This window comes from Canis lupus, chromosome 5, assembly GCF_003254725.2.
Source record: "Canis lupus dingo isolate Sandy chromosome 5, ASM325472v2, whole genome shotgun sequence".
Lineage (NCBI taxonomy): Eukaryota > Metazoa > Chordata > Mammalia > Carnivora > Canidae > Canis > Canis lupus.
Window position 1 is genome coordinate 17,960,541 of NC_064247.1, and position 22,868 is coordinate 17,983,408.

At 39.5% G+C, this 22,868-nt stretch overlaps 1 protein-coding gene across 16 annotated transcripts in view; it reads left to right on the forward strand.

The window, feature by feature from the left end:
- CADM1 (cell adhesion molecule 1) overlaps nucleotides 1-22,868 on the forward strand; it is a 325,518-nt gene that overhangs the window by 77,886 nt on the left and 224,764 nt on the right. The window contains exons 1-2 of one of the 16 annotated variants that reach the window (XM_025465444.3): nucleotides 13,078-13,105; nucleotides 21,443-21,493. The exons of the other annotated variants lie outside the window; for them this stretch is intronic. Of the exons in view, the coding sequence (XP_025321229.1) occupies nucleotides 13,093-13,105; nucleotides 21,443-21,493 (64 nt within the window). The 5' untranslated portion in view covers nucleotides 13,078-13,092. Of the gene's footprint in view, nucleotides 1-13,077; nucleotides 13,106-21,442; nucleotides 21,494-22,868 lie in introns of those variants that run through there. 16 annotated transcript variants of the gene reach the window in all.

Genomic DNA, 22,868 nt, shown 5'->3' on the forward strand with positions numbered 1-22,868 from the left:
CATATAGAAATCTGGCATACAGGACCCAACTCTGTTAGTTGTATTCTGACATTACTTCTGGGGCTTTGGAATGTGTTTATGTGTAGCAGATGGAGCTATTAGTTAGCTGTGCTATCTTGAAGAATTGCTTTCCCAGGTAATCAGCTCTGCTCATTTAGGATGTCGTTTCCCCACCTCGATATGTCAGCTCAAGAAGCAGGAATGATTAATCGCTGCGACCGGACAGTGTGCTAGAATAACTCTGTAAGGGGAGCCATCCCTCGATGCTCCCTCACAGAGTTTGGAGTGTTCAGATGCAAAGCAAACAAGATGGGAACGATGACCAGGATGCTTCCTGAAGCTTACCTGTCAGTATATAGAGTTGCTGTGGCAACCTGAAGGTTCTGCAATTCATAATGAAGAGTAGAGCAAGCCAAAAACCTTAAGTCATGGCTGTCATTACAGTGGAATGGGTGCCACCAACACCTGGCAACCTCTATTACTTCAGCTTGTTTCTTTTCACGCTTGGAGGAATAAAATGCATAAAAGATTAATATGCGTAGTAAACCTTTTGGTAAAATATGTATGTGTTCTGCATTTCAGATGAGTAAGAATTTCAAGAGTTCCCCTTCGCTTAAATCAATATTAGTTAATAACGTTCAAAGTGAGTTTGCTGTCGTACTCTTGATGGAATAAGCACTGTGATGCAAAGATAAAGATTCTCTTTCTAATCAAAAAATAAAGTATGGATTGCTGTGTATTTTGAAAATCATTGTCCCTCTTGGAAGTGCTCGTAACGTATTAATCTAAACTATGTGCCCTCCATCCACTCACCCTCCCTTTGTTGCATAGCAACAGGAAAATAAAGTTCCAAGTTTTGTTAGTGGTTTTCTATTCCTCCTTAAGGTAGTCTGAATGTATCCAGGTGCAAGTATGGTTCCGTAAAGATGAGCATAAAAGCACACAATTGAGGATATTCTTTCTTGGGGGGGAGGGATCCTCTGAAGTTTCTAAACATGGTCCTATCATTTATGCATTTCTGTAATCTCACCATTTAATGGAAATGTATGACTCCCACCATCAAACTAATGTTCCAGTTGCCCTCCTTTGGGGCTTCCTTGAATGCTGGAGGTAGATGGCTACATAAATCAAAACATATTTAGGTTTGCCCAGTTGTCACTGAGGCTTTGCTTTTGTCTTTGCTGTTTTAGAAGTGCATAAATATGGGGAAAAGTGCTTGTAGCATTTTCTAGGTTTGTATTTTAGTGTATTTAGAAACCTGTTTTTTTTCTTTTCTTCTCTTCTCTTCTCTTCTCTTCTCTTCTCTTCTCTTCTCTTCTCTTCTCTTCTCTCTCTTCTCTTTTCTTTTCTTTCTCCTCCTTCTCCTCCTCCTCCTTCTTCTTCCTTCTTTCTCTTTTCTCCTTCTTCTTTGCTGTAGAGGAAAATATTTTGTCAAACATGTGTCTTAAAAACAGTTAAACTTGGGTAGCTCCAGTGGCTCAGCGGTTTAGCACCGCCTTCAGCCCCGGGGCCTGATCCTGGAGACCTGGGATCTAGTCCCATATCAGGCTCCCTGCAGGGAGCCTGCTTCTCCCTCTGCCTGTGTCTCTGCCTCTCTCTCTCTCTCTCTCTGTGTGTGTCTCTCATGAATAAATAAATAAAATATTAAATAAAAAAACAGTTAAACTGAACTTTGCCTGGAATTTTCTGCAGTACAAAATCTTCCGAAAATCTGCTTCTGAATGTCAGAAAAATGTACAGTTGCAATAAAACCGTAGCAGTCAGTTTCCTGACAGGTGCATTAAGTCTGGAATCAAATCTAAAGGCTGTGTTAAAAACACATTAAATATTTAATATTAAAGATCAGCCTATAGTTTTGCTCTCATCTCCTGGAAGGGCAAAGAGAACTATCAGTGCTGTTCTAAGGAGTTGCACTTGTGAAAGGGTCTATTCAATTTAAACCAGGCTCTAGAAATCTAGGTTATGGCTAAGAGGGTGAGAAAACAAATAGATGTGTTCAGCTCCTACACCTGACTTGATAGCTTAGCTGCCATGTTGTCCCTGTTGAGATGGGAAAGCCTTTTGATTGGTACGTTGCCGCTCACTGCCGCATTGGGCATTTCTTCAAACCAGTATAATGTAATTGGAGATCATCTTCTTAAAGATGGAACCTTTTATTTTTGTGGCTTTCTGGGGAGTTGTAATGCCTGCCTACTTTCCCTTTTAATCAGATGTTTGAGAGCTGTAGCTGTGGGTCAGACGAGCATATTCACACCTGATTTATACAGTATTTTCAGTAACTTGAGTGTTAGGTTTGAATGGAAAAGTATCCTGAATGGCCCCCTTTTAGGAAATAGTCTGCCCGAGAGCAGCATTTTCTAGTATTTGGTGGATTTGAGAGATGGCACTGTAACCCAGTTAAAAGTGTTTACCTTGCCTGGGCACACTTGCAAACAAGGGGAAAAGCTGTTTATTTTAAGTAGAGCTGTATAATCTTACTTGTATGCCCAGATGTCCTTTAATTTATTTTCCAGGGAACTAATAGCAGCAGCAAGATTTTGAAGTTAATTGCCACATTCCAGTAAGGATTCCCACAAATGGGCCAGAGGAAATACCCTTAGGGCAAGAAGCCCTTGTGTGGATGTGTGACAGAGCACTAATTTTGAGTTTCCATAATCATTGTGCAGAAATATTTAAGATGGGGATCTATCAAGTCTTATCTGTTGAGACATGATCCCTTTTGTATCTGGCAGGCCTCCTGCAACAAATTTTCTTTCTTTTAAGTGATCTCTGAAGCTGTCAAGTTCATTTGAGTGAACCGTGTTGAGGGAAACACGTACCATTTTCTCTGGGAATGGCATGCTGCTGATGACATATTTTTAGAATTAGCTTTTTCTCTCCCCCACCCTTCTAGAAACTGAACTTTTATTTAAGCTCCCTGCTGTTAACATTGGAAAGAAAGTTTCCTGTGCCAATGTTTGCCCAAATGAAAGAAAATGTTTGCATTTTGTATGCAGTGTTCATAAACTTGATGAGTCTAACAGTTTGGCACCGCTGGTGAGCACGTCTGCTTCGAGTTGTGAAGGGCAGGCAGAAACAGTATAGTGAAGCTCCACAGTCACTGGGAAAAGGTGTGGCTGAGACGCTCCTCTCAGAGATTGGGGGGTGCCCATTCCCAACTGGCTCTTCCTAGTGCTTTGAAGGTCAGCACTTAGGACGGAGATCTCCAGTTCTGTCAAGTAGCTGTGAGCAAAAGAATCCTTTCTTCCCTCATTCTCCATTGGCTAAGGTTAGCTGAGACCGTGGATTGATTTGATTTCTCCAGGCGGGATTGTTTTTGGAAAGCCATTTGACTCTCTAGGTTTTTGGTTTTAGTTGCAAAGATCTTGCCAAACTTGGCAAGGGTGAATTAAAGTCTTTGAGCCTGGGGTGCCTGGGTGCTCAGTGGGTTAAACCTCTGCAACCTCTGCCTTCAGCTCAGGTCATGATCTGGGATCGAGCCCTACATTGGGCTCCCTCTCCCTCTGCCCCTCCCCCTGCTTGTGTGCATGCTGTCTCTCAAAGAAATAAATACAATATTTTTTTTAAAAGGTCCTGGGGAATCCCTGGGTGGCTCAGTGGTTTAGCGCCTGCCTTTGGCCCGGGGCATTATCCTGGAGTCCCGGGATCAAGTCCCACATCGGGCTCCTTACATGGAGTCTGCTTCTCCCTCTGCCTTTGTCTCTGCCTCTCTCTCTCTCTGTGTCTCATGAATAAATAAAATCTTAAAAAAATTTTTAAAAAGGTCCTTGAGTCCTTTGCTCTGGAAGCTGGTGCCACCATATGAAGTATCTATAACACGTTATAGGTACACTACTTAAAAAAAAAAAAATCACGGCACTGTGTTTTAACAAAGTCAAATTTTAAAAACAAAACAAAAAAAAAAAAAACAAAGTCAAATTTTTGTGCAGTGCAAAGTGCAGGGAACTAGGAATGTTTTAGAAATTTCTGCACAAACGAGTCATTTGCAGAGAAAATGTGCCATGGATGATAAAGAGTGTGAAAGCAGTAGGGAATTAGCAGATAAGTATATGGCAAGTGACCTAGACAAGGATCCAAGGCAAGAATGATTTGTTCCAAGAACCTGTGTAAGACAATTTAGGAAGATGCACTTTTCTTTGGCCCCCATCCTACAGCAACATTGAATCAGGTAAATGAAACTGCTTTGGCTTTGCTCATCATCGGTAAGCCAAGAAGAACACGGCATGGGTCATTAAGATTTACAGCTCAAATGTAAATAATTCAGGACCCACAAACAATAATTAAAAAACCAACTGTGGCACTGTTTGGAGTCCGGTCCTCTGGGCCCCCTTTGAAGGGGAACCTCTCCCGTTTTGGCTTGGAGACTTGTCCATCTGGGTACAGATGGTTGTAAGAGCTTTTTAATGACCTTTCCTAATGCTGGTGAATGTGTCTTTGGACACCATCGTAACCAATGGATGAGGAAGGTGGAAACAGCAGGACAGTGGCAGCTGAGGAATTAAATGTCCTGAATTTGTCAGACATCTGCAGAAACATGCAATTCGTTGGGCAGGAAATTGTAAACAAAACAGACTGAGTCAATTATCAATACACCTGTGACACCCCAGGATGCCAGCTCTAGTAGTATAATGGCAACTTTCAAAGTCCATACCCCCTGGAGCAACCTGTTGAATATTCCAAAGGAGTGCCAGGTCTGTTGGATGCTTCCTATGCCCATGGGGCCAGAGCCTGGCTGTCAGCCTTCCACCAGCAGACGAGCAGAGGATGGTCTCAACCATCTGAGTTCTCTGCTCTGGCTTGTCTCCTTGTTGATGTGGCGATCTCGTGTGGCTGTGTCTTTCCTTGTTGTATTACACCCACTGTCGAAATTCTATGTCCGTGGTGCTTAACCAGTGTTACACCAATGGTAGGTAGATCTTTCAGAGGAGCTTAAAGAGCTAAGGAACTTATAAAGTATACCTGCTTAGGGGCTTTTCCCTGAGCATCTGACTCAGTAGATGTATGGGACTTTTGGCAAGTACATTTTTTTTTTTTTTTTTTTTAAGTTCTAGTGATTCTGTTATACACATCTGGTTGAGAAATACTCTCAACAGTATCTCAGGGTAATACTGGAGACTGGGAGAGTTTCTGGACTGAGTCACAGGAAGTCTCCAGCTGAATTCATTGATCAAGAAAAACTCCTTATGCAGATAAGCATCATTTGGGGCCTGGGCACATGTGAGATGAAAGTGGCTAAAGAAAAAAATGTGTTCCCTTGACTAATCTCTATAGAAGAGCCAAATGACTGACTTTGGGTTTGGATAGAAGCCACTTCCCAATTCTAGCATCTGTTCCCAGCTCTGGATCTTCCCACTTAAAGTCCATTCTGTCAACGTGTTCACCCAGTTTGACTAATCAGATTATTGAATCTCAGGGGCTCATTTTCAGGTTCATGGTCAAAGATTTCTTAATTCTCTCGAGGATTCAGTTAATTTCCTACTTTAAAAGACCAGATGGGGTATTGGCTTTATGAACCTGAAAACATAGCTTTCATTAACTGGGAGATTTTTTGGAAGCTGGAAATATCTGATGGTTGTAATTTGTAATGATTATTAAAATAATCTGAGTTTTGAAAATTCAGACAGAATAGGTCTGTTCTGGTGTGTTTCTTGAAGGCCAGGGGGTGAGCATTAGAGCGAGTCCCCAAGAAACATCTTTGCCTTATACTGGTGTTCGGGAAAGAGTAGAAATGCTGTATAAAAAATTACTTGGGTGCCTCAGTCTTTTCAAGGGATTGGACACTTGTGAGAAAGGAGAGCATGAGATTGAAATGGGGACGGTCTACAAGGGAAGAGGCGAATGGCTGGGAATTATTTAGGAACTGGAGAAAAGGAAAAGGTGTGTGAGTGTGACATTCTAAGGATGGAATAAAAGGAGAAGAGAATTCTAAGTATGAAAACTTCAAAGGTGTCTGTCTGGGAAGCGGAATATGCTGTCAGTAACAGACGATAGTAAAATTAGAGACCCATTTTGCTTTTTGTTAATACATTTACATTTTCACCCCTTATTGATCTTTGTCTCCTTCAGAAGAATCCTCATTGTGCATTCATTTATAGGACCCGGTAACAGTGCTGTCTCCTTTTCTTCCTTTCTGTAATATTTGTATTCTAAATTGTTATTTAATGGGCTCCTGAATCTTTTATCTTTAGTAGATTATTATGTTGTATAGTTTATGTAAATATTTGTCTTGAGGTGCTTTAAGTACTTGCTCCTGTAAAGTCTCACATTGGCATTGTTTTATTGCAGTCACTCTGTTTAAATTAAGCCCTAATCTCTTCAGTCCTATTGTCAAGGCCTCACTCTTGGCTTGGGTTTAATGGAGATAGAATTTGGTTGGTTGCTTAATGTGGTATGTTTAATTTAATTTTGCAGGTAGTGATAAACATTGGGGTTTGGGCTATAGGCTCTTTTACATTAATATGTATCAACTGTGATCTCAAATATAGAGCAATTTAAAGCATTGCCCTGAATGCAGTTTGCAGCAGGATTTTTTTTTTAAGTGCATAATATAAAGTAATTCTGGTTCAGATTCTGCTGTGGATCTTAGCAGAAGCAAACCCCCAATGGCACATACTTTCCTGAGGCTAATAGAATTTTTTGGAGGCCTAGAAGGGGAATAGTTTGATATTCATCTCTCCATTCTCATGGACTGTAGGATTTTTCTAAATATAGCCATTTTGACTGTAAATAGATCACATGAAGCAATGGACTAGTGGACTGTCCCTTCTTGTTAAGGCTAATAATATAAACCACTTGAGTGTTCCATTCCTCTTTCACCCTCAAGCTATATTATTAAAGAAGTTTCATTTTCTTCTGTGCATTATCAAAATACACAGAGCATAACCATTGGGCCGCAAGTGACCTTTGCATTTCAGGATGGGTTAGGCAAATGTTTTTCTCTTAGATTCTTCATGAAATCTTAACTTTGTTGAAGAGGAACTATATATGCTATTTTTATATATAGATGGTAGCAGAGGAGGGAGCACATTTTTCTTCACATTAAGTTGAATTCCTATACCTCTCCTCAGTATTGCTTCGTACCCACTTCAGAATTAGGTGTGAAAGAGTCTGATCCATACTGTAATCTGAGGTAGGTAAGTATTCATGCAACATCTTTTCATTATAGGTGCCCTCTGCTTTAAGACTTGCTCTGTTGAAATCAGAGTTAGGTCTATCTACGGTGAGGTAGTTCCTCCACCCAGTAATGAAGTACTTCACCATGAGTTTCTCATATACAGTGAGCTCCCTTAGTCATGTATTGCATGATTCAATTAAAAATGTTTTGATTTGCATTTAACTTCGTAGGAATTGACTGTCAAGGTGATGTAATAGTTTAATGAGTTACTGGGGGAAATTGGGTAGTCTCCAGCCAGACAGTTTTCAAGTGAGTTGAAATCTATTTTCCCCTGGATGGCTAAAGAAAGACATGTATTGGACCACATTTTCCCATAACTGTTTTTTTCTCCCCTGTGTTTCTATAAACGTACCTACGCTTACGTACCCAGTTAACATAAAGTATTTATGTTTAATGCCCATCTCAAAAGCCTCTCAGTTCACTGAAAATCCTTTTGCTCTGTTGTTTTAGAAACTCTCCCCCGTCTTCCTCTCTACTGTCATGTTCAGCTGAATGCCCTGTGTTTGCTAAGATTCAGCCTAAGAGTAATTATTTGAGGAGTTTGGAAATAGCCAGAATATCTTACAGAATGTTTCCAAATTTCTTTAGGATTAGCTGGTCCCATCATGTTGCTTGCCAGAGTTTTTAGGCTGTGAGTTCAAAACCTACCAGTTGTTTTCTGTGTGTGTCCGTAATCCTTGTAATTAACCAGCATGAAAAGGGTCAGTGGCTAGGGTCTTTGACAGTAGACCCAACAAGTGGGTACTGTGACTATATGTCGAATCTGAAAATAAGCATCGAGGTTTGTATAGGACAGAACACCAGGTGAATTTAAATAGTGTGGTGTGCTTTATCTGTGGTTGTTGGTTCTAACTGTCTCTGCTGCTTAAATACTGATAAGGAGAGTCTACAAGAATACTAGATGTGATTTGTGCTACTTGAGTTTACTGTTACCCAGCAGATTTATTCCTTCCATGTTTACAATCTGAGCAGTTCTCTTCATATCAGGGTTTAGTGATTCTGATGGGCAAAAATAGAAATATATTGTTTCATATTTTTTCACTCTGGAGATTTAATACAGGAAAGCAGCGGACAATTGGCCAAAGATGCACAGCTTTGAATAGGATTCCTGCTTTTCACAAAAATGTGTCTTTGATTATCTCTTCATAAATGCATGACCTGGAGCTAAAATTTTCTGTCAGTGTCTTTCTTCAGTGGAGTTGTATATTAATGGTGTGAGTTGGCATTATCAGCAGAAGAGCGATGCTACTACACTATTTTGAAACTGCATGCTAGACCTGGCAGGTGGCGCAAGAGATAATAATGAATTGAAAGTCTTCATGAGCCCCAAATTGCTATGTCCCCAGCACGTGTGTTTGGGGGGTTCCTTTTCCAGGGAGACAAAAGAAGTAGGAAGAAACAAATGTAGTGAGGTAGATGTAAGATCTTTTAAACCTATGATTACCCAGCCTTATCTTTCTTTCTTGCAGCTTCTTCCAGGAAGCCTACCCTGATTATGTAGTTAGAATCAAATTCTTAGGATTTTTCCATTATTTTTCTTGTTTTGTTTTTGTTTTGGTTTTTTTTAAAGATTTTATTTATTTATTTATTCATGAGAGACACAGAGAGAGGCAGAGGCAGGCAGAGGGAGAAGCAGACTCTCTGCAGGGAGCCTGATGCGTGGGATTCAATCCCAGGACCCCAGGAAGATGACCTGAGCCAAGGCAGATGTTCAGCCACTGAGTCAACCCAGACGTACCATTTTTTGTTTTTATAACTCTGTGTTTTACTTATTTGCCTTGTGTGCTGATTTCCCCTCACATATCTTCTCTTACAACCTTAGAAAATTCATAACTCAAGTCGACTTTTTAAAAGTTTCCTTGTTTTAAGGTTTTAGCTACCTCCCACAGCATCTAACAGGTGCTATCAGGAGGCAACCAGTATGTAACATAGGAATGATGAATGGTTGGTGAAATCGACTGTCAACTCACAGAAGGGAAGGATGAGTAGAAGAGTGGCAAACATTTGGTTAGTCATTTGCACATTAAAAATTACCCTCACATCTCCGTGAAGTATCTGACTCTTGATTTTGGCACAGGTCATGATCTCAGAGTCCTGAGGTAGAGCCACTCATTGGGTTCTGTGCTAGATGTGGAGTCTGCTTAAGCTTCTCTCTCTCCCTCCCCTCACATGCACACATGCAAATGCTCCTGTGCTCTCTCGTTCTCTCTCTCTCTCAAAAAACAAACAAACAAACAAAAAGCAAATATGAGGATAATTTTTTTTAATCTCCTTTTCTCCTCCATGCATTGTGATGTAGGGAATATTGTACTCTCCAGGTGTCAGAGACAGGGTAAGGGATTTCTCCCCAGACTCCCTGCAGCTGTTGTGCATTTCAACCCGAATTTGAAACCAGTTTTTCAGACTCAAAACTCTTCCCTCATTAGACCACTCTGTTGGAAGATACGCTGGTTCTACTTCATCCAAGTCTGACGTGGAGTTCCTTCTAAAATGCAGATCATATACAGGAAATCCTCCTTATTAGGGGTTAATTGATGCCTGGAAAGGCCACTGCAGTGAATTCACTTAAAGCAGGTATCCAATTTCATAGTAGAGATAAAAAGCTTTGATTGAACTTTATCCAGGTAAGTGAAACCAAAAGTTAGGAATGTTTTATATTTAACAACAATTAAGCTATAATTTGCAACTCTGGAATTCTGAGAATGAGCAAAGAATCAAATGTTGATTTGTGTGTGTGTGTGTGGGGGGGGGTTCTTCCTTTTGTAGTGTGATTTTCTGATAAAGTTGGGTGCAGAATGCCACCGTGTCCTTCCTTTCACTTCAGAGCTTGGCCTGTCTCATCCTTGCCTTTTCCGTCCTGGTTGTTATTTGGTCTAACTTTGCAGATACTCATTGGTTAGTGATTTTGCTTGTGATTCAGGCTGTCTTTATCATCACTTTCATTGACTTCCTGAAATTCTGCATCTTTGGTGAGAGCAACCATTCCATGCTGCAGTCTGTAGAATCTTCCAGAGACCTAGAATTCTATGGCTAGATCTAGATAGATTAGAGGGTAGAGATGAATTTTTATCAGTGATTGATGTAATTTTTTGTTGTTATTATGGTGACTTTTACTTCCTTAATAATTATAGGGGCTTGAATGAGAACTATTAAGATAACCAGAACTCCCTGAACTAGTAAAAATATTACACTACTAAACATAACGATATCCTTCTTCACATGGAAGTATTGAGTATTTTCTTTTTCTGTTCCCTAATGACATACTGTCATGCAAATAAAAGTCCCATTGGTTAAATATAATTGAGGTCACAAAAGGAAGCAAATGGTTCTAGAAGAGGACTTCATTTCAATGCAGCATTACTTAATGGAGTAAGTTATGTACTGTGTGTGTGTGTAGTATTTACATAAAGTATTATTCCTTTCTATTGTGCTAGGGTACTGATGGTGGTTATCAGCTTGAGCTTAATTTTGGCCTAGTAGGTAAGACCTGAATTCTGGAATCAGACTGCCTGGGATTCTACTATGCCTCTGCCATTTGCTAGCTATATGATCAAGTTCAGGGTATGTAATCTCACTGTGCCACACATTCCCTATCTGGATAATGGAGATATGCAATTATAGCATCTTCCTCATAGACCTGTTTTGAGAAGCAGTTGAGTTAATAATTGCAAAGTGTCTCAACAGTACCTGGTACATAGTAAGCACTCAATACACGTGAGCAGTTTTGATTTGATCATTGAGATTATTAATATTACAGGGTTTTTGCAGAAGAGGAAATCTGATGAAAACTGGTTTAAGTTGGGCTGAGAATGTGAGGTCTATCTTTTGTTGCCCAGAAAGTAATAACCTAAATATTTGCCGGAAGCAAAGTTTACTATTAAATGATCTACGGGAGCTCGTAATACTGAGCAAATGTTCATTGTTGCCTGTATGCATCCCATCTTCCCTGTCATGTCTGTTCTCAATTCCCATCCCCTTCCCCCTTGGGTCAGTAAACCAGGCATTTCTCTAGGTTTGTACCTAGAAATCTTGAAGCGACAATAAGTAAACAGCTAAATGAAATGGTGGTTTTTAATTTCTTATGTGTAAACACAATGGAAGTTCAGCGAGAATTTATCTTTCAGTTGATTACTTGCTTCGGGTTTTAGGAGTGATGGTGACAGATGAACAGTAATTGAGGTGTGAATAAAATTTTGGAAAAGATAAATGATATAATTTCTTGTGGAAAATACTGCATTCTTCCATTATGGTGCATGCTATTTATTAGACATTTCTAATGGGTAAGGGCTCTTGCTGCTTGTAAAATACCTATGGTTTTGAATTGGCTTCTGAACACAGTAAGAGTAGATGCTGTTGTGGAAGTAGGGACCTCACTCACTGGCAATCAGGTTGCCTACATGACAGCCCTAATGCAAGACAGATTTCAGCAACTAGATTTTGCTTCTCTTTTCCTGAGCGATAATGACTCACAGGAGGGCTTTGTCACTGGCATGCTGACTACCTCACTGGTCCCTTACTTTAGAATCACTTGGAAGTACCACATTGTTCTTCCTTGTACAGACATGCAATTGTGAGTCACTTTTGAAAAGCAGCTTCAGTAGGATTTTTTTTTAAAACACTGATGTTTGCCTCATAGAGCTGTGTATGAAAGCAGAACAAACATTATGTTTAAAAAAGTGAGACCAGAATATTTCCAAGCTTTACATTAAAAAAAATTCTTGAAGTCTATCATTTATGGTTTTGCAAAAAAATTTTTGTTTTCAGTTTGGTAAGGAAGTGCCTCATAAAAATCAGACAGTGGTTAGAATGAAGAGATTTAATTACAGGCTGAAGTTATTTTAGTTCAAGTGATTTGCTGTGTTTTAATTGACTTTGTATTTGTTTTGTTTTTGTTTTTGTTTTTTCATCAGACTCCAGTTCTGTTTGGAGAAATAAAGCTTCAGCAACCTAAAGAAGTGCTGGTTTGCCAGTGAGGGTTTATATAAAATTATGGGCGACAAGTGACTGATGCTTAACTTTCCTTCTGTAAAGCTCTTCTAAAGTAGAATTTCCATTGTCTTTACTTCCTTTGACCACAGGGAGTTGCAGTTTCTGTTAATTGTTTATTTTAAGGGTGAAATTAAATCAGACTGGATGGGGTCACCATGGGTAGACTTGTTTTGCTGTTTAAATCTCATGTGGGAGTTTGGAGTGAGGCTCTTCTAATTCTTGGCATATTCCAGTTTTTATTAGGTTTAAAATATAAGCATTTCCTACCATTCCATAACTAAATATAGTAATGAAATTTTATCTGAAGTCAGGAACATTATCCAAATCTGATTTGATGTGTGTAGGACACTGCACATTCATTGAGTGGTACAGATTGTGTTAAATGGGCCTGAAATAATGTTCAGGAAGGAGAATCACTTTCTATTCTTCTTGACACAGTTTGTCACAGATCTGCATTCCTAATCCCCATCTCGTTAGTGTAGCACTTGTATTTTTCATTTCCAGTCTTATGCAAATATTCTAGTTTTCCTTGATTGGGTTTACATGACTGCATTGTAATTATAGACTAGGTGTTATTAATATGTACGATTAAAAACGTGTAATTAATGTGTAATTACACAGTCAAAAGTACACCAGAACTGGGCTCTATTCTGATTTATTGTATAGGTGCTTGCATACACAAAGACATAGTTAGGATTTTATGCTTAACATTTACTCCCACTGTAAATCTGTAGTAGTTTGTCACCAAGGTATATGCTTTTTTTCATTTGAGTACAGGAGAAGCATTTTTACGGTCATGGGAGCACGTGGATTGTCTTTTACTGGGGGTATATCAGCTACTCTACCCGGAGAACTCACAGAAGAAAAGTTAAGTGTGATGCCACGGCGCTGAGTGTGTGAACACAATGCTACGCTAACCATACTCAAGGATGCACCGATTTTGTATGTACTTTTTTTAAAGATGTTATTTATTTATTCATAAGAGACACAGAGAGAGAGAAGCAGAAAGAGAAACAGACTCCCTGGGGTGAGCCTGATGTGGGACTCGATCCTAGGACATGAGCCAAAGGCATACCCTCAATCACTGAGCCACCTAGGTGTCCCTTGTATGTATTCTTAATTTTAATTGGTCACCTATTTTAAGCTTCATGTTAAACTCTTTTATTTATTTATTTTAAAGTCTTTTATTTTTAAGTCATCTCTACACCTAATGTTGGGCTTGCTTAGAACCCCATGATCAGGGTTCTTGGGTGGCTCAGTCCATTAAGCATCTGCCTTCATCTCAGTCATAATCCCAGGGTCAGGGGATCAAGTCCCATGTTGGGTTCCCTGCTCAATGGGGAGCCTGCTTCTCCCTCCCCTTTTGCCCTCTCTGCTTGTGCTCTCTCTAATAAATAAATAAAATCTTAAAAAAAAGATCCCCGAGATCAAGAGTCACAGGCTCTTCCACTGAGCCCTAAACTCCTCTTTTAAATTCCCTTTTTCTTTCCCATCTTTTATGTTTGATGACTTTCCCTCTTAGCTTAATGAATCCACTTTCAGCATCTTAGAGGACCTTTCTTCTTTCTGTGCTCCTGGGTCCTAGTCCTTGTGCACCTTCTATAAAACACTGTAAACAAGGTATGATGAGGTCTATGCTTCTTGATCAGCCATTCTTCTATTGCTCTTTCCCATGCTTCTCTCTACCCGTCACAACTTCTTGACTGTTTCTTTTCCTTGGAGAGCAATTTTGGATTAAACTGCACCAGAATAGAAAACGTGTGAGTACCGAGCATCCTAAAGGAGTGAAGGGAGCTGGTGGATGCGAATGAGAAGACTGAGATCCGGATCTGAGGGAGCAAGTAGGGTAACTGAGGTTGATGCGGGGACATACCCTTTCCTCAGATAATTGTGCTGGCCACAGCCCTCAGCAGAGAGAAGCCAAGGAGTGCAGTTTCAAAGAGGCTGCAAATGGCAACAGAAGGCATGCTTATGTGTGGCGTCAGTAATGAGCAAAGTAGTCCAGGTCACAGTTGATTGGAGTGCACTCAAAACCTTGTGTGGCATGTTGTTCTCAGTGTTTTGGTTAGAATGTTGGGGATGGCCCAAGAGCTCAATAACTACTAGCATATAATTTTGATTCGAGTGCTTAAGTAGTTATGCTTTGCTGAAACACACACACACACACACACACACACACACACACAACACAACACATGAGCATTAAAAGTTGACTTGGATCCCGCATTGGGCATGTTTCCAGGGGGGACCTGGGAACAGATGTGTTGTCTGCTCTGAATGCATTGGGATCCATCCATGTTTTGCTTACAGACCCCCTTCTGTCTGGTGCACTCTGCCCTCTAAAAGCTTCCTGAATTGCTTTGTAAACAAGGCAGCTACTACAGCTGCAACTGTTGGGTTTGGACTTTTGCCAGCTTGAAATTTATCCCTGCCCTAATGCTATATATCTGGGAGCAGGCAGTGGATTTTTTTTTAAGCATATGGAAGCATTCCCTGAGGAAGATTGTGTTGGGGGTTCAAGGGGCTCGGGTTCCCTAAGACCGCATGCATTTTCCATGGATTTATGTTGCCACCGGGTCAGTTTTCAGCACCTTTGGCTTACTCTTCCCTGGTTACTTAGTTGGGTGGCTGCTTCATTAAAAACCCATAATTCCGCCGGCCTTTATCTTGGTGGGCCCCTGGGGTTCAAGAGGACTTGATTCAGTGAGTGAATGAAGATGGTTTTTCAAGATTCGTTTCTTTGGTATGCTAATACTTACCAAGGAAATAAGAGAAAGACCAAACAAGAGGAAAACCCAAAAAACAAAAAAGGGATAAAGCAGAGAATGCGATTTCTGAGGAAATCTTGTTTGGGGATTAGCCCTACCTGCTAGTTGCTTCGGTGACTGGAGGCTGCACGGATTTCAGGATTTCACGTTTCCTTTGTACACAAAGAGGGGTTGCTGCGCTGTCTTTGAGTGCCGAGATGCCGGTATGCTGGCAGAAATCGAAGTTTTGCTTTATTATATTCTTGCCTTGTTGATGAGTTTTCCATGTAAGCTTCTTTCTTTGTCCTTTCTTATCTAGTCTTTGAAGCCTTCTGCTCAGGTGGGCTCCTTTATGCCTTCTCACTAGATCAGGATTTTTTTTTAATGTTTGTTGTTCATCTCTTCCATACACTTGACAACTTCCTGGGTGGCTTTGCTGACCCCTTGAACCGATGGTGTGTTACACCATGCATCTAGAGTTCATATTTGCCAGTCTGTCTGCTCTTGGTTTGTTTCCTATTACCAGATTAGAACTAAAATATATTTCATTTTAGTAGCAGCAGAAAGCACACAATCTTGAAGTTCCTGCCAATGTTCTCTTTCTGGAACAACATCAAAATGTAACTTTTTTGTTGGAAGAAGTATTTTCCTGGCCAACATCTCCCCCCAACCCCCAGCCTCTGGGTTGATAGCATTGACTTCTTGTGTGTCAGGGTTATGATTATTTAGGAGCCCTTCCACGTGAGAGTGATGTCTTCACTAATTTTCTTGGAAGCAGAATTGATTCTGAACGTGTGCTGGAGGGAAGAGCTGTACGGCACCTTCGTGATGCAGTCTGGCACAGTGAAAGGATTACATGAGGTTTCCCAGGATTAGATGGGGGGGCACAGTCTTCCTCTGTCCTGTAATTTTAGCTCACTGGCCAGTGCAGTTGTGAACTTCCCCACAGCTTTTGGCTGCCCCTCGTCTGAGAGGAGTGCTGGCCTGCAGAGTGGGAGCAGGATCCAGGCCTTCATTGATTTATTCCTTTTGGTTTCCGTCCCAGAGCTTGAGCTGTGCAGAGATTTCAGCTGATCAGGGACAGCCAACTAGCTGTAGTAGAAAGAAATGGGCTGTTGTGCTGGGGAAGAATCTGTTGTTTGAGGATCTAAAATTGACACATTTTTCTGTAGGCAGAGGAAAGTAAATACAAGATCGGGCTGTTGTTATTTTCCAAGGGGATGTTCTTACTTCATTCTTATGCCCAACGAACAGTGTGGCTTTTGTTCGAAGGTGTTGTTGATACCAACATTTACCGCCACCTTCCAAATTTCTTCCAAGGGCTCCGTTGGAAAAATGGACTTCAGGCTGACACTTTTCATTCAGCTTCTGAGCCCACAGGCATGTCTTATCCCACCCTCCTCACCACCCCCACAGGCCCCCAGAGTGAGAAGAACATTCTAGAAGCTTGATGGTTAAGAGGATTATTTGCCATTTACAGGTGCTTGTTTAATATACAAAAACGAAAACTCTGACTTTAGACAACAGCCAGTCATCTCAGAGCTAATCTTGAAATAAGAAAATCCTGGCACGGGATTTTGAAACAATCCTAATGTCGACCATCAGATTTTTGGGGGACACATGTAGGGTTTTAGGTGGTGTTTGAGAATGAATGCTCCAGCCTTTCCACACCAAGGTGCCTTGGCCCACACTTGGTACCTGTGTTCTGGTTCTGTTTCCTTACAAGCGGCAACAGCATTTCAATTGCACTGTCACTGGGTTCCACTGCAAAGACAGTAAGCCAAGATTAGAGGGAGGCAGAGAACTGAATCATTTTCCTTCCTGAAATTACTATGTAGGAGAAATGGGGTTAGGTCCCCGGCCTTTCGCTAACATTATTAGCCAATGGAGCTCATCGTCTTTGTAAAGGGAAGGAAGCAGATAGGTGAGTGGGGTCCTTTTAGCCTTCCCCCAACCTCTAGCACTCTAAGGCCAGAGTGTATTGACTTTCCAGGTGGGGACTCTTTACAGTAGCTTGTGGGGGAATTCAGAAGCAGTAGCATCTAATACTGTGATATGGAAAAGTGCCTTTCTTACACATATAAACCCTACACGAGATTATTAAATTTTTATCAGGCTTTCTCAACCGTGGGGTATTTCACAATTATAGATCACTTTTCAACACACAAATTGCATACTTATGTATAACCTGACATTTATTACGGAAAATGCAATTTTATTTGGTTGTTTAATCTTCATTAAAGGCATCATAAATGATCTGATTTTTTTTTAATCAAAGCTCTTTAAAACATCTTAACATCTTAAATATATTTTAGGGTGTAGCATACTCCAGAGGGATTTGGTTAAGATTTTTCTGAATAGAAAGCCTTAAGGAAACAACTGAATATATGAATAATGAGGGAGGAAGTATTTGGATATTTTTAAGGAAACAAAAGACAGTTTTTTTCCTTAGAATGTGGGATCTAAAGATACCTTGTGTGTTTTTATACCAAGATAAAAATTCAGAAAAGAGAAATAACAATGGAAAAACTGCAAAGACCCATCAGAGTTAGGCAAAATCCAACTGAAGAATCTTATAACAGTAAAGGCCTATATTATATATAATCTTTTTGAAATGATGCATTTTGCGTTTATGGAAAAGCTTATAGAAAGTAGCATAGGAGGCATCTGGGTGGCTCAGTCAGCTGAGCGTCTCTTAATTTTGACTTATTCAGTTGAGCATCTCTTAATTTTGCGAATTCAGAGTCTGGGATCAAGCCCCACATCAAGCTCCATGCTCTGGAGAGTCTGCTTGGGATTCTCTCTCTCCCTCTGTCCCTCAGATGTGTGCTTTCTCTTTCTCTCTCTCTCTCTCTCTCTCTGGAAAAAAATTATATGTACCATAGGAAATAGCCACACCTAGCTTTGCCACATTTTCTTATCACATTTTAGAACTTTTTTTTTAATTTTTTTTCACATTTTAGAACTTTACAGTGTGTGCAGACTATTACATTTACCTCTCCCTCCCCTCATTTCCCATCCTTCTTCCAAGTGTCAAACTATAGTGCCGGATTTAGTGTCTATTACATCCATATCTGTTCTGTTTTAGTCCTTTTTCCACAAACACGTGTTGCTATGTAGTATGCTTTGCCTTTTTTTTTTTTTTTTTTTTTTAAGATTTTATTTGACAGAAAGTGCACAAGCAGTGGGAGAGGCAGAGGGAGAGGGAAAAGGACACTCAATGCAGGGCTCAATCCCAGGATCCTCAGGATTCTGAGATCATGACCTGAGCTGAAGGCAGATGCTTAACCAACTGAGCCATCCACTAGCCCTGCATGGTTTTAATAAATTATTAAACCTAATAATATACTACTATGTTGCCATATTCTGAAATCTGCTTTTTAACTTTTCCCTGTATTTGTAAGATTTAATCATTTTGATGCTGGTAGCTCTAGTTTATTTATTCTCACTACTGCGTATTACTCCATTTTGTGGCTATACTACTGTCATTTTGTACAAAATGAGCTTCTAGCTCCCTTTTAGTGTTGGATTCTGATCCCTGGTGCTATAGTGAGCATTCTTGTATATATTTTCCTGTGTATGTCTTCTACTCTTGAACATCCGTAGGAGTTTCTCTAGGGTAATACCCAGAAGTGGAGGTACTTTGGACATCTCAACTTCCTTAGATAAATCTCTCCCCCTCTGACAATCGTGATTGCACCCACGGATGCTCTCCTAGGCACTGTGTGTCAGCTCCTATAGCTTTCCATCTCCTATGCTGGTATTGCCAGATGAGAAAATTTTTGCCAATTTGGTGGTAGTGAAAAGGTACCTTCTAATTTATATTTTCCTCACTCGTGTGGTTGAGTATCATTTTATATTTATTGGCCATTTGGGTTTTCTTCTGTCAGTTGCCTGATCAGATCTTTTGTCTGTTTTTCTATTGGATTGTTTTGTCTTTCTTTTTGATATGCAGAAACTCTTTATATTCTGAATACTAATCTTTTGTCTTGTCAGATATGTACATTTCAAGTCTATGGCTTGCTTTTTCTTTGTTTATGCTGTCTTCCCTACAAAAGTTGTTAATTTTAATGTAGGCACACTCAAGGTCATCAAAATGTTCTCTTTTTTTCTTCCCAAAATAGTTTTGGAATTTTGTTTTTTACTTTTAGTTGACAAATTCTTGTGTATAGCTTGAAGTAAGGATATAATTTTAGTTTTTTTCCAGGTAGGTATCTGATTGTCTCAGTGCCATTTTTGTTTTTTAAATCATTTCTACGAAATGCTTTTTATTGATTTTTTTTTTAAAGTAAACTTTATGCCCAACGTGGGGCTTGAACTCTTGACCCTGGAGATCAAGAATAGCACGCTCTACAGATGAGTCAGCCAGGCGCCTTGCTTTTTGTTTAATTTTTAAAAACAATTTTAACTTTAAAAATTTCAGAATTACAGAACAGTTGGAAAAAGAAACCAATTCCCCTGGACCTTTCATCCAATTTCTCCAAATGTTAACACCTAGCACAGTAGGGCTATGGTGGTATCTACCTTGCTTCTCCATGTTAAAATCACTGTTTCCCTTTACAATTTTAACATCCTCTCTTGCTTGTGGTGTTTACCAAGTGACTTTTCTGTTTTCATCCTTCTTCCTACATCTACTTTCTGGAATTCTGCAAGCACCATTTATTGACGAGTCCATTTTTTTTCTTTACTGATTTTATCCTGTTACTGACTATACTATACTGACTTATACATCTCTACTAGAATCTGCCAGGTCTTTTTCTTTAGGGGTTTGTACCATTTTGCCTTCCCACTAGGAGGGTACAAAGATGCTGTTGCCCCCTTAGCCTCCTAAACAGAGGATGTTGTCAAATTTCTGGATTTTTGCCAATCTGATCAGTGAAAAATGCATGCACGTCTCTTAGTATGAGTAATGTTGAGCATCTGTTCACGTGTTTGGAGCCATTTTCACTTACTCTCTGTATATTCTCTGCTCTTTCATCAGTTTTTCTTTGGGGATGTTGGTTTTTTGTTTTTGTTTTGTTTTGTTTTTGATAAATTCTTTTAGGAGTTCTTTGTATCTAAGGTTTTTAAAATATTTATTTATTTGACAGAACAAGAATGTGCACACAAGCAGGGGGAGCAGTAGACTTGCCACTGAGTGGGGAGCCCCAACATGGGGCTTGATCCTAGGACTCTGGGATCATGACCTCTTAACTGGATGAGCTATCCAGACTCCCAGAGGGATATTATTTCTTTGTAAAAAGTTGCAAATATCTTTTTCAAGTAGGTTGTTTGTCTTTGGGTGGATGGCACTTATTGCTATGCAAAATATTTTTATTTTTAGATAGACTTTCATGTAGACAAGTTCTTTTTCTTATTTCTGGACCTGTCTTTCCTCACCATTTAAAATGGGATTCAATCAAATTCGTTTTTTCAATAATTGTGATTTTATTTTTCAATTTAGATCTAGGATCCATTTAGAATTTATATAATGTGGGATATGGATGCAATTTTAATTTTTTCCAGTGGTATCTAATTGTCCAACCATTTCTTTAAAAATTCATCTTTTTCTCCACTGATTAGAGATGTTAACTTATCATATACTAATTTTCCATGTATACCTGGTTTGGTTTCTGCAGTTTCTGAGCTATTTGTTTTGTTCTATTTGTTTTGTTTTATGCAACAAAACCATGGTATTCTTATAGAAGGTTTCTTCCTTTTTTTTTTAAGCTTTCTAATAATATGTTACCTAGTAGAGCTCCTTATCTCAACATACAATAGACACATGGACAGGAACGGACACACAGATAGACACACACACACACACACACACACGCACCCCTTTTGTTTTATAGGTTTTCCTGATAATTCTTTGGTTTGTTTGTTTGTTTGTTTGTTTTTTAACTTATTTAAAATTTGAATGTTCTAACAGATCTAGTTGGCATCCAGATAGTTGTCATTTCTTTGTTATTTCTGGAGACTTTCTTTGCTACCTAGTCTTGACCGAGTTTTCACATGTCACATATGTTAAAAAAGAATATACCTTTTGTATTCGCTGGATGCAGTTTTGTACACATATTACACATCTTTTTTTTAGGAATTTAAAGTTTTTGTGGGATTCTGAAGCAGTCTGAAGCATATTTAAGATTAAGGGCTATTGTACAGTCTGGTGTCATATCAGATGTTTGCCATATAGGGTCACTGGGAAAACTGCAAGAAGGCTTTGAACCCACTGAAGCTATATGAGAGAGGTGTCTGTATTAATTTTCTGGAGAAGAGGACTCATTAGTCTTTTAAAGATGTTGTAGCATCTCAAGAACAAAAACGTATTCAAGGAGAATGTGGGAAAAAGACCAGGAATTGAAGTACTCTGTAACAAAAAAATACGAGATGGCCTTTAAAAATTCAAAGAGATGAAGAAATTGCTCTCCTTCTATTATTATGCTCAGATTATATTGATTATAAAATGAAAGTAATTTTAATATTTCTGTAGATAAAGTTTCTAAGATGTCAGCATCTGCATTTACAATGTTTTCTCTCCTCTTTCTTTTAGGTAAGTGGCCATCTTATGCTTGGATACATCAACTTCAGAATGGATGGATGTGTAAGGCTCCATCCCTTGTCTCTGATGCTGTGGTTGTAAGTTATGGTTGAGATATGTTCTCTGGTTTGGTGTGGCAAAAGGGATTGTCTTTTGACAAAAGAAGCTAGATCATTTCCTGTAAATCCTTTGCCTTTTAACTTGCTACATGTGTTTTGTCAAGAACACTTTGTATATGTCATTTCTGAGATTACACAGGAGAACAGAAAGACATGGTTCCTGCTTTCAGGAAGACTGGATTTTGGTATAGCAGAAAAGATCATGGGTTTTGGCGTTGTATTGAGTTTAACTTCTACTCTTCTATTACTAATTGTTGGATATCTTTTTCTTCCTCTATTTCTTTATTTCTCAAGTGGGTATAATGATGCCTACCTTGTAGATTGCTGGGAGGATAAACACAGGTAATTCTGTGCTTATCAAACTGTTCCAATATATGGATTTTTCCCTCATTTCATCTTTTCAACTCCAGCTCTTCATCCAGGAGGAAACAGCAAGGTCTAGAAAGCAGGGCAATAGAGACCAGCTCTCTTCCTCTTATCTGAAGAGTCTTTGGCTGAGATTTAGGAAATCTGGGAGACCAGGCACCAAAGGATTTCGTGAAGGAATCTGTAGTGAGTCTTAAGAAGGCACTTTCCCAAAGCCACAGACATCCCCTTGAATTTCATAGTTATGTTGGAAAAGCTTAGATAAGTGCAGCTTAGGTATTGGTTCACAAGTGGCTCTAGGAATTCCCATGAATATGCTAGTACATTATGTTGGGAAAGTGTTCCTTGGTTTAATCTAAAATGGAATTCAAACAAATGACTAAAGAATGTAAGCTGAGGTCTTTTGATCTCATGTGATTCTTTAAATAATTGTCCCATTGTTGTGTCCAAAGTTATCTAGCCATCTAGCATAGTAAACAGATGAGCCGATAGTCACTGAGAAGGGGAAGTATACACAGTCTGGTTTGGAAAGTGGGAAGAGAACAGGGTCAGAGTTGGAAAAACATATATCAGAAAGGCAGAGGGAAACACAGGCATATGGGTAGTGTGGCTTGCACGGCTCAGGTACCTCTTACCCATGGCAAAGGCCTAACTAGAAATGTCCGTCTCCAAGGAAAGGCTGGGGCCAAGGGAGACTACAGTTCATTGCACATTCAGAGATTAAAATATCTCTAAATTAGTTCCAGTGAATCATTTTAAATTATTTTAAAAGCTCTTTATATTTTAATCAGAGCCTATTCACGACCAGTTAATTTGGATGGCACGTTCTAAAATTACTTTCCTCCAATGATGTGTTGTACCATTGCCTTAGAATGCAGAAGCCTCATGGAAGAGGGGAGTGGAGAAGTCTGAAAGTACCAAGGAGCTGTCAGATGTTCACCAGTTTAAGAGTG